Below are 12,500 nucleotides of genomic sequence, written 5' to 3' on the forward strand. Positions count from 1 at the left end.
GTAGGTGGAAGGAGCTGAGAGGGGACGAAGAAAGGCAGAGGAGAGAGGTAAGAGAGAGAGAGAGCAAGAGAGGGAGAAGAAAAAAGTAAGAGGGAGCAGAGAGGGAGCTAGTAGTGGGAGCCGGGAGAGGGGGAGGACAGAGGCAGGAGGGAGGGGGGTGCTTACAAGCTGCTTGTCAACTCCCTCCTCATGACACGGTTGCCTGCGACACGTGCTGCCCTCAGCATGACTGTGGCAGTTGTGTATGGTTTTGGTGATTGGCGCAGCGCACTGCAACGTCCAACTGCATATACCACAGCGCCCTAGCCCCCCCCCCTCCCGCTCCTCAGCGCAGCTCAATGACGCTGCAGCCACAACGAAGGCCTGCTCGCCGTGCAAGTCGCCCACAGGTGTGCCCGGCAGCCAGCTCAGGAGCAGGAGGTGGATGAAAGGAGAGGAAGACGAAGGTCGTGAGTCTCCCTTCACTTCCTGCTCGGCACTTGGTCGAGTTTCCTTTTCGGCCGCTCGCCTCCCTCCGCGCGCACGCCTTCGATTCCCACTGACTGCCCTCAATCAGTTTTACTTCTCATATTGCGCTTCATTAGCCCCAGTTTCCGACTCATCTTGCCCCACACACTGTGCACCTGTAAGTCTTTCGCCCATCCGCATCCTCCTCCTTCGTACTCTATGCCCCCTTTCCAATCGCCCCTTCTTTTCCTCTCCCCCTTCCTTCCCTCAACACACTGTCGTTGGTCTTCACATGAAACTCTTGTGATAACTTGCTCCCTTTCACTCCTCCCACGCCGTTCGTGCCTCCATTCATTTCCCTTTATCCTTTTCTCTCCAGCTCCCGGACGGCGGCAGGTTCAATACAGCCGGGATAGGACTCCCTCTCCCCCTTTCCCCCGGCCCTTCCTGCCCCGTCCTCCTGCCGCCCGACCACCCCACCCCGCCCCGCCTACGCCACCGGCAGCCGGATTTGCCTCCCGAGCACGTTTTTGTTGGCTTCCGCAGTGGGCGGCGTAGCTAGGCCCACACACCCACCGGACGCCCTCCCCCCTTTGCCAAGAGGAGGCAGTGCTGACGAGGCTCATTGCACGGTCCGAGGCTCCTTCTGTTGCCGTGGGGACAGACTGGACCGGCCAAGAGCTCTGGCCAAGAGCTCTGGCCAAGAGCGTCTGTACGGGGCAACCTTTGCTTTTCCTCGCCATGACTCAGCACTCTCAAGAAATGACCGTGGACGATTTTCCGGTATTTCGCCGCTTTGCCGAGGACTTACCGTTTCCGGTCGCTTAGCAGGCTTATTCAACTGTTGTTGCGTCAGCTTGACTAGCCACCTAACTTGCCGTTATAATGTGGATATATTCGGCAAATTTCTAATCACTGCCACAAAACGCTCTTTAAAAAGTTCTAAGCTGCCACTCCTCGCGCTGAAAATGCGTGTCTTGAAGGTTTAGGTATTGCTAAATAGTGTCTACATCACGAAAACGTGAAGCGATTTGATCCTCGTATGTTCGCAACTATTACTTACCCTTACGTGATCCTGTTCTGCATGAATAAAAGTAGGCGTGAATGCTTTAATCTGCTCCTTTACCGTAATCACGACAATGAGGTCATGCAAGCGCGGTGAACAAAGGTTGGCTAAACCTACGTTTCATTACTACCAATCTCTGACATATATACCTACAACTACACTCACTTTAAAAGGCAATACTTTTCGAAAGCCAGTTCCGCCCCTCGCTAGCTATATTACCCCAGGTCTTGCCACCAGACGACAGGGACTTAAGGTCAGCCAAAGTCCACGCGCGATGACCAGCCGGACCTCGAGCCACCAGGGGTCAGGGACAGGGACCTTCCCCCTCTCGAGCCCTTGATCACGTGACTCGGTGCGCCGCGGTGAAGGCTTTGCTGCCTCACACTTTTTCCGGTGTTTGTGTGGCCCTTTGTTGGTCTTTAGTTGCTGATTCAGCCTGGCCATTATTCTACGTCGGGTATACGACGCCAAACAAGCGCTTATGTTATCAGTTTGCAATATAATTCAACCCCTGTATATTTCTCTGGAGAGGAAAAAAGAAAAATGATAGCAGGGAATACAGACTTCAAACATGAATCTTAAACTGAGGATAAGTCATTTTTATCGGCGACTGAATTACTGCAATGTTGAAAATATGCTAAGCAACCACATGCAACCGCTTGTATTAGATTAGGATGTCCTGTTCATCAACGGTACATAAACTGTTATTAATTCAAATAACCTGAGAACTGATTTTCTATTAAACTGAATGGAAAGTGCACAAACCTGCATAGGAACGGACTCCGCCGTATGGGATCCCAAATGGACATAATATATGGTGATATTCCGATAAATGTGTGAAGAGAAATGGTACGATACCGATACAAATTTTTCATTTTCGTTTTACTTTCTTCAAAACTTATTCGTAAAGGCAAAAACAATATAAACTTTAGTAAAATTACATGCAAAAAATTAAAGGTACCTAATTACACGCACCCAAGCAGACGTAGCAGCGCACAAATATTTTACTCATAAATGCTAGACTTCCGGTCCGCTGTTCATTAGATGCACAGGTGACTGAGGCTACCATTACTTCTCAGAATAATTACCTCGTAATGCCATTCATAACAACACTTGTGTAAGGGATTCCTGAGGCACAACATGAGCGAAGAAAAGGGAGTGGCTAAGCAAGGAAAGAAAAAGGGGTAAATAATCTTTGGTTTTTATGTCATCTGCCCTGGCGATGGTCTCGTGTTGCCTATTGCACTTCAATTCAGCACCCTTCCTGGGCCTTTCTGCCCTGGCCCTTCCTCTTCCTCTCCCTGCCTGCATCCCCCCTCCTGTCTGCACGGATTCTAAAGAGGCATATATTGCCTTGTCTCGTACTCCACCCGCTGCCTGGGCTTGGGGGCCGCCGCGAGGTAAAGGCAGAGTCCTTCACCAGGAGGTTAACTGGGTACGCACAGCCCACAGTAGGAAAGGCAGGTTCTGACTCAGTACTCGGCTGAGAGGTGTCGGGCTGGCTACTGGTCCTCTCTGGCCGCACTCGCTCCGTTGCAACAATGGACGGAAGCTTATTCGTTGCTCTTACCGTCGGGATACCAGTTCGCGGGGTGGCGTTGAGACTAGACTCTAGGAAGAAATACGAAGATTTCATCTTCTTTACTCTCTTGTAAAAGATGCTCAATATGTACAAAACGGAGAACGTTACCGGGGGATAAAAAAAAAGAATATATACATGCAGTTCTAAACAGAGATCCATTCTGGGTCTCCAATGTTTCCGGCACTCAGACACTGATATTGGTAGTAGTAGCGTGGAAAGACATTGTTATGGTATTGATGAACGGCGCGTTGTGGAAACGACATAGTGGCGGCGGAGGCGGTTTGGGGCAGCGGGAGGCTGTGGCGGAGGGAGAGATGAGGGCCGTTTCGTAGGCAAGTCACACACCAAACATTCCACCGCCAGTTTACGAGCCTGACAAGTGGGCTGAGCTCCGCGGCTGGACCGAGGCTGTTATTTAAGAGCAACAGTCTTCGACACCTTTCATAATGACAATAAAAACGCATTAAACCCCAGAAAATGTAAGGCAAGGACAGGTGTGCGCGCGCGCGTCTGTATCTGTGTACGTGTGTACGTTTGTGTGTGTGTGTGTGTGTGTGTGTGCGTGTGTGCGGCGTGTGTGCGCGTGTGTGTGTGGTGTGTGTGTGTGTGTGTAGTGTGTGTGCGTGCGTGCGTGCGTGTGTGCACATTCATGTTTGTATGAGCGTGTGTGCGTGTTCTGAAGGAGTGCATGAAATGCCGAGAAAGAAGCCAAGACCGCAAAGAAATCGACTTGGGAGGGGAAGAAGTCCCAACACCTGGGTCGGGCTGAATGTCGCCGCCGACCTTGATTAAACCGTAATTCGCCGGCGCATTACATCACCTGACGGACATTTAAGGGAGCTCATCGGGGGGGGGGGGGGGGGGGGGGGGGGGGGGGGGGGGGGGGGGTTTTTTTTTTGGGGGGGGGGTGGGGGGGGGGGGGGGGGGGGCGGGGGGGGGGGGTGTTCGGGAAGCTCAGCGGGAGAGGGAAGGACGGCGAAAGGGAAAGGGTAGGAGACAGAAGGCGAGAGGAAAAAATGGGATGGAAGAAGCATGGGCGAGAAGGGGTGGTGGAAACAAACAGAAGGAGGAGCAAATAAAAGTAGAATGAGATGAATGAGAGAAAGGCGCGAGAGGAAAAAGGCAAGGGAGAGTTAGATGGAAGGAAGCCAAGAAGAAAAAGGCACGCGGGAGGCGGAGGACACAAAAGCCACGCGAAACAACCAAGGAGACATAGGGAAGGTAGACAGGGGGAAGAGAGAGAGAGAGAGAGAGAGAGAGAGAGAGAGAGAGAGAGAGAGAGAGAGAGAGAGGAGGAGACGAGAGAGAGAGAGAGAGAGAGAGAAGAGAGAGAAAAGAGGAGAGAGAGAGAGAGAGAGGAGAGAGAGAGGAGAGCGCGAGGAAGAGAGAGAGAGCAGAGAGAGAGGAGAGAGAGAGAGAGAGAGAAAGAAAGAGAGAGAGAGAGAAGAGGAAAAGGAAGAGATGAGAGAGAGGAGAGAGAAGAGAAGAGAAGAGAAAAAAAGGGGGGAATGGGGGGAAGAGAAGAGAGATGAAGAGAAATAGAATGAGAAGAGAAGGGAGGGGAAGGAAGAGAAGAAGAAGAGAAGAGAGAGAAAAGAGAAGAGAGAGAAAGAGAGAGAGAGAAAGAGAGAGGAAAGGGAAGGGAAGGGAAGGGAAGGGAAGGAAAAGAAGAGAAAAAAATAGGAGAGAGAGAGAGAAGAGAGAAGAGAGAAGGAGAACAGAGAGAGAGAGAAAGAGAGGAGAGAGGAGAGAGAGGATGAGAAGAGAGAGAGAGAAGAGGGAGAGAGACGAGAGAGAGAGACGAGGAGAGAGAGAGACGAGAGAGAGAAGAGAGAGAAAGAGACGAGAGAGAGAGAGAGGAGAGGAGAGAGAGAGCAGAGAAGCGAGAGAGCGATCCACGAGAGAGAGAGAGAGAGAGAAGAGAAGAGAAGAGAAAAGAGAGAGAGAGAGAGAGAGAGGAGAGAGAGAGTGAAAGAGAGAGGAGAGAGAGAATAGAGAGAGACGAGAAAGATTAGAGAGAGGAAAGAGAGAGAGAGGAGAGATGGGAAAGGGAAGGGAAGGGGAAGGGAAGGGAAGGGAAGGGAGAAGAAGAGGAAAAAGAAAGAGAGAGAGAGAGAGAGTAGAGGAGAGATCGAGAGAGAGAGAGAGAGAGAGAGAGAAACGAGAGAGAGAGAGAGAGAGAGAGAGAGAGAGAGAGAGAGAGAGAGAGAGAAAGAGAAGAGAAGAGAAGAGAAGAGAAAAGAGAGAGAGAGAGAGAGAGGAGAGAGAGTGAAAGGATGAGAAGAGAGAGAAATAAGAGATGAGAGAGAAAGATAGAGAGAGGAAAGAGAGAGAGAGAAAGAGGAGAGGAAAGGGAAGGAAGGGAAGGGAGGAAGGAAGGGCAAGGGAAAAGAAGAGAAAGAAAGAGAGAGAGAGGATCGAGAAGAGAGAGATGAGAGAGAGAGAGAGAGATGACATGAGACCCCCTTCCCGACCAGAGGAGACGCAAGAGAGAGAGAGAAGAGAGAGGGGAGAAGAGAAGAGAAGAGTAGGAGGAAGAGAAGAGAAGCGAGGGGGCAAGGGTAAGGGAAGGGAAGGGAAGGTGAAGGGAAATAGGGGCCAAGAGAGAGAAAGAGAAAAGAGAAAGAGAACACAGAGACGAGAGAGAGAGAAGAGAAGAGAAGAGAGAGATATTGAGAAAAGAGAGAGAAGAGAAGAGAAGAGGAAGAGAAGAGAACGAGAAGAAAGGATGAAAAAAGGGAAAGAGCAATGGCACGAGAAGATGAAAAGAGAAGAGGAGAGAAAAACCCTCGAGGGAATGGAAGAGGGTAGGGAAGAGAAGGGAAGGGGGAAGGAAAGTAAAGGGGGAAGGAGAGGGAAGAGGAAAGGGGGAAGGGAAATAAAGACGGAAGGTAAGGGAAGGGGAAGAAGGAAGAGAAAGGAAGGGAGAAGGAAAGTGAACGGATGAAGGAAGAGGAGGGAAAGGATGGGAGGAGAGGGGAGAGAGAAAGAGGGGGGGAGAGGGTAGGAAAGAGAAAAGGAAATAGAGAAGAGAAGAGAAGAGGGAGCGGAAGGGAAGGGAAGGAAAGAAGAAGGGGAGGAGAAGGGAAGAGAGAAAGGGAGGGAAGGAGAGAAGGGATGGAGGAGAAAAGGGAAGGGAAATAAAGAGGGAAGAAAAGGAACGCAAAGAGGGGGGGGGGGAGGGAAACGAAGTTATGGCACGGGAAGGGAGTAGGGAAAACAGAGGAAGACGAAGAAAGAGAGGGAGGAAGGGGGCGTGGGTAATGGCCGCGTACGCCCGCACATTCAACAAGTGGAGCGTCGGCGGTTGAGGCCTCGGGGAGTCATGCCACGTTGCGATCCGTTCCCGTTCCGATCGTGTCGAGTCCCCGCCTACCTTCACTGCGATAAAATGTGCGATAAGATGATAGATATGCCCTTCTGTTTTGTTCCAGGGACTTCCCACGGGGTCTGTCTTACTTTCTGAGGATATGGGAGAAGAGTGTCTGAGGGAATACTGGCACTTCTTGATTCTAACACGCACACACACATACACATACACACACACACACACACACACACACATACACACACACACACACACACACACACACACACACACACTATATCTCTCTCTCTCGCACTCACACCCACGCGCTCCCTCACGCACGCACCACTCACTCAAGCACATATCACAAACACATTACACATCGCATTCACGTATTTACATATCTAAAAAAGGAAAGCTGAGGCATGACGCCGAGCATTCAAGTGTCACGGTCAAGCAGGAACATCCAGCAGGCCCCCAGCACACCTCCCTAGGACACTGGACGAGAAAAATCACCTGTGTGGATATGCCCCTGAAGGTGACCGCCAGGTACACACAATGCAGCACGTACATAACATGAGACACATACAAAAAACGCACACACAAAGGGAGGCAGAGACTCTCCCTCTCGCTCACACATTCAGGCATACACACACACACACCAGTATACGTACATATACACGTACGCACGCACACACACACACACACACACACACACACACACACACACACACACACACACACACACACACCACACAAAACACACCGCAAACCACACACGCACACACACACACACGCACACCACACACACACACACACACACACACACACACACACACACACACACACACACACACACACACACACCGAAAAAAAGGAAAGATAGTGCGGAAAAGGCACGTATTTAGATAATATTTCGATAGTATTTAGCAATACTCACTGTCCCTGCACGAGGCCCGTCTGGTATGCCCGGCGCCACATGTGTCCCTGCAGCGTCTTGAGAGCAGCCACTTTCCTGTCGGCGTCCATCATGGCGAGGACGTTGGCCACAAGGGCGTCCAGCAGGGGCTCCCGCTCGCCGCCCTCCTCGGGGAGCGGGGGGCCATCCAGTCACTCCCGCCGCCAGGTCCTCCCGCACCTGCAGCAGGACGGACGTGGCCTTTCAGTCTACAGGACAGCCTTTTTTTGCATGGAACACTAACTGATTCTTCCAGTTATTTAAACTACAAAACGACACATCTGACAATTAGGCAAACGCTTGGGTAACTTAAACAACAACACTTCATCGACAACACTTCATTTATAAGGTGAAATCTCTCTCTCTCTCTCTTCTCTCTCTCTCTCTTTCTCCTCTCTCTCTCTCTCTCTAATATGTAAAGCATTACTGCTAATTATTATGCATGATCATCACTCAAAATGTGTAAAATCTACAAGATCTGCATAAATGGTGATTTAGGTGTTATTAATATGCGAGAGAGACGGAAGGAGAGAGAGAGAGAGAGAGAGAAGAGAAGAGAAAGAGAAGAGAAGAGAAGAGAAGAGAAGAGAAGTAGAGAAGAGGAAGAGAAGAGAAGAGAAGAGAAGAGAGAAGAGAAGAGAGAGAGAATGTGAGGGAGGATGAGAGAGAAAAGAGAGAGAGAGAGAAAGGAGAGAGAGAGAGACAGAGACGGAGAGAGACACAGACGGAGAGAGACACAGAGACGGAGAGAGACACAGAGAGAGCGAGACACAGTGAGAGCGATACACAGAGAGAGCGAGACACAGAGCGAGAGCGAGAGACACACAGAGAGAGAGAGAGAGAGAGAAGAGATGGAAGAGAGAGAGAGAGAGAGAGAGAGAGAGAGAGAGAGAGAGAGAGAGATAGAGAGAGAGAACGCGAAGAGACGAGAGAGACGAGAGAGGAGACGAAGAGAGACGAGAGAGAGAGAGAGAGACTGACGAGAGAGAGAGGAGATGAGAGAGAGAGAATAATTAAGGAATATATTTCAGACATCTTAACACCTATTCCAGCACACTCAGTAAACTTGCCACCCGTTGTACTGACGTAAAAAAAAATTCACATCCGCAACAGCCCTATATTCCTCCCAACTATTCCTCCCCGCAAATCTTGCGCGCGTCAACACTGCACTCCTAACTATATGCCTTACCACGACGCCCGCTGCATCGAGGAGACCCGAAACGAAACACGCATGGAAAAAGAAACGAAAAGATAATTGCCTGCGAGTGCCGAACATTTCCTCTCCGCTGCTGATGAGGTCGAAGGCGTTGCAAACCGTGCGGGGTTGACAAACATCTGACCATAAAGTGTTGACTTAGCGCGTCTTCAGGTGTGAAAGAAGGCTTGCGGAGGGGGTAGGGCGGGGTGGGGGGGAGGATGAAGGGTGGGGGGAAGGTGGGGATAAAGGGTCAGGGTGGGAATGAGGGGGGGAGGTGTTGAATAGGGGAGGGGGGGAAGGAGGAGGAGCTGAAAGGAACGGAGGAGAAAAAGATGAAGAGATGGGGCGAGGCAGGAGCAGGAGACAGAGAGAGATAGATAGATAGATAGATAGATAGATAGATAGATAGAGAGAGAGGAGAGAGAGAAGAGAGAGAGAGGAGAGAGAAGAGATAGATAGATAGATAGATAGATAGATAGATCGAGAGAGAGAGAGAGAGAGAGAGAGAGAGAGAGAGAGAGAGAGAGAGAGGAGAGAGAGAGAGAGATGAGAGAGAGAGAGAGAGAGAGAGAGAGAGAGAGAGTTTTGTTTAGGATTCCATTTGATTACAATGGATATTCTTGGTGTGGAAATACTGTCGGCTTGATTTTGCTCACGTGTGTCAGGCATGGCTCCCGCTGACTCGCGGAACCGAGTCCTTGCCCGCCGTGTCGCCCCGCCTCAGCAGTAACCTCAGCCGACAGTTGCAACTTTCGCGCCACTCTGGGCGGGGCGACGAACGCCGGACCCTCGGATGAGAGGCCGACACGTTACCACTGTTGTACTAGCCCGGAGGCTAGGGAGAGAGGGAAAATGCGAGAGAGAGAGAGGAGAGGAGAGAGAGAGAGAAGAGAGAGAGAGAGAGAGAGGGAGGGTAGAGAGAGAGAGAGAGAGCGAGAGAGAGAGAGAGAGAGAGAGAGAGAGAGACGAGAGAGAGAGAGAGGAGAGAGAGAGAGAGAGAGAGATGAGAGAGAGGAGAGAGAGAGAAGGGAGAGACGAGCGAGAGAGAGAGAGAGCGGAGAGAAGAGAGAGGAGAGAGAGAACGGCAGAGAGAGAGGGGGTGAGATTGCGAAGAGAGGAGAGAGAGAGAGACGAAGCGATGGACTGAGAGAGAGAAGAGGAGAGATTGAGAGAGACGAGAAGAGACAGAAGAGAGACAGAGGAAGAGAGGAAGAGAGGACGAGAGGACGAGAGGGAGAGAGAGAGAGAGAGAGGAAGGAGAGACGAAAATAGAGACTAGAGAGGAAGAGAGAGAAGAAGAGAGTGAGAGAGAGCGAGAGTAGAGAGACGCGAGAGAGGAGAGAGAGAGAGGAGAGAGAGCGGAGACGAGAAAGAGGAATGCGAGACAGAGAGAAAGAGAGAGAGAGACGAGAGAGAGAGGGAGATGAGAGAGAGAGAGAGAGAGAGATAGAAGAGGAACGAGAGAAGAGAAGAGGAGAGAGAGAGGAGAGGAGAGATAGAAGAGAGAGAGAGGGAGAGCGAGAGGAGAGGAGAGAGAGGAGCGAGAGAGAGATGAGAGAGAGGAGAGAGAGAGAGAGAGAGAGAAAGGAGAGAGAGAGGGGAGGGAGAGAGAGGAGAGAGAGAGAGAGAGAGAGAGAGAGAGAGAGAGAGAGAGAGAGAGAGAGAGAGGGAGAAGAGACGCGAAAGCGCGGCGAAAGAGAAAAAGGAAGAGAATAGAGGGAGAGAGGAAGTAGGAGAGGAAGAAAAGAAGAAGGAGAGCAGAGAGAGGCGCGAGACGAGAGAGAGAGTGATGAGATTGAGAGGAGAGAGGAGAGCGGATGAGAGAGAGAGGAGATGAGACGAGATTTGAGAGAGACGAGAGACGAGAGAGAGAGGAGAGGAGAGAGAGGAGAAGAGAGGAGAGAGAGAGTAGAGAGGACGAAAGGAGAGACGAGTCTAGACTCTAGAGAGACAGATGGGAGAGAGAGATCGAGAAGAAGAGAGGAGGAGAGGAGATGAGAGAGAGCGAGAGAGAGACAAGAGGAAAGAGAGAGAGAGATGATGAGAGAGAGGAGAGCGAGAGAGAGAGAGAGAGAGCCGCGACAACTGGTGCAGAGCGAAGGACGTGCGTCGTGGCATTGATTATCGGAAGGCGAAAAGGAGAAATGGAAAGCCTAAAATCAAACCGCGTTTTTCCCGCCCTTTTTCAATCAAAAATCAAATAACAAATAGGAAAAGAAGAAAGATATGGGAGAAAAATAAAGTAGGTGAATAGAAAAAAAGGCGGCGAAAGGAAAGGAAAGAAAGGGGAGAAAAAAAAAATTAATGGCTAGTTGATTTGTTAATTAAGCCGACTTCTGTGCATGCGCACCCTCGCGTTTCCTGATATACAAGCCAATTCTTCCGATCCATTTTTCCATGAAGCGACACACTTATCGACATAAATCGGATGCTCTCTAGGCAACCTGTACAACTGCCCTTTTCCAACGACAACACTTAATTTATAAGTCAACATCTTATCTCCCTCTCTTTCTCTCTCTCTATCGTTTTGCTCCACCGCTCTCTTCTTGCCTCCCCCTTTCCTTTTCTCGGCTCTCTCTCTCTCTCTCTCTCTTCCTCTCCCTCTTCTCTTTTCTCTTCTCTTCCCTTCTCTCTCTCTCTCTATCGTTTTGCTCCGCTCCCCTCTCTCTCTCCCCTCCCCCCTCTCTCCCCCCCCCTCTCATTCTCTCTCTCTCCCCTCTCTAATTCTCTCTCTCTCCCCCTCTCTCTAATTCTCTCTCTCTCTCTCCCCGCTCTCATTCTCTCTCTCTCTCTCTCCTCTCCCCCCTCTATCGTTTTGTCCCCCCCCCCTCTCTCTCTCTCTCTCTCTCTCTCTCTATCTATCTCTCCCCCCCCCCCTCTCTCTCTCTCAACTCTCCCTTATTCCCATCCTCTCCCCTGCAATCCTTCCCTCCCTATCTCGCCTTCTTCATTCCCACCCTGCTTCCCTCCGTCCTTTTGATCCTAGAACCCGTAAAATCCCGTTTAGATCACCGTCGAATTTCTGAGGCGGAACGGGTCCTGCCTCTTGGATAACCGTAGATTACCCGAAGAACACACCTCCGTTTTTTGTGCAGTTTATAAAAAAAAGGCGAAAACAGATACCAGAAAGGAATTGATAAAATCAAAGAAATAAGAGAAAACGACATCGACAAGAGTAAAGAAAAAAAGTTGTTACGGCTGACGATTGAAAAAAAGAAACACACCACAACGGGAATCCCTTCAGAAAGCGCGATAACGAAACTCGATTTTCGCAATAAAAACTTGCAACATAAGAACACCTGTTTTCCTGAAGGCAAGGCCTACCGGTCCCGGCTTGAGGTCATCTTCAGGCAAATCGTCCTCTCACCTCAACACGGATTGTAATCACTCGGAAAAGCCTTGTGAAGTCTATCAAAATAATGAAGGACGATACGTGACTTCTTGATAAAATCAGATCATGACGAGTGGCTTGTGAACCGGAAGTAGTACAAGGACCGTGTTTTTGTTTACGCTGCGCTGACCGCGAGGAGAATGAGGCTCTCGGCGGCCAAGCCGAAAGTCATGCTGTTACCAATAATTAACCGTCGTTTGTTGTACTTATACCACACTATTGGAATGTATAGTGAAAATCAAAAGAAACACAACGGGAAACACAGAGTAACGTCTGTTAAAGGACTATCAATTGCATGTATAAAGACATACCAAATATTTATGACTATAAAATGATCACCCCCCCCCCCCACACACACAACGTGAAAACGAAAAAAACGATCGACAGCCAGTACACCAACCTTCACCAATAAATAATCCCAAAAAGTGTAGTACACGAGAGGATCAGCTGTGACCAGGTAGACGAGCCGCAGCGGCAACGGGTTCCATACCTGCCCCCGGCCTTGCCATCTCGTGTTACTACACAGGCTCGGCCCGCAACCCGGAGCAGCT

At 50.2% G+C, this 12,500-nt stretch overlaps 1 protein-coding gene across 2 annotated transcripts in view; it reads right to left on the reverse strand.

Moving 5' to 3' along the window:
• Nucleotides 1–12,500, reverse strand: part of LOC119577097 (enolase-phosphatase E1-like) — a 51,461-nt gene that overhangs the window by 19,190 nt on the left and 19,771 nt on the right. For both annotated transcript variants that reach the window (XM_037924781.1, XM_037924780.1), the window contains exon 4: nt 7,343–7,540. In XM_037924781.1, the coding sequence (XP_037780709.1) occupies nt 7,343–7,540 (198 nt within the window). The remainder of the gene's footprint in view (nt 1–7,342; nt 7,541–12,500) is intronic.

This window comes from Penaeus monodon, chromosome 9 (genome assembly GCF_015228065.2).
Source record: "Penaeus monodon isolate SGIC_2016 chromosome 9, NSTDA_Pmon_1, whole genome shotgun sequence".
NCBI classification, from domain to species: Eukaryota; Metazoa; Arthropoda; class Malacostraca; order Decapoda; family Penaeidae; genus Penaeus; species Penaeus monodon.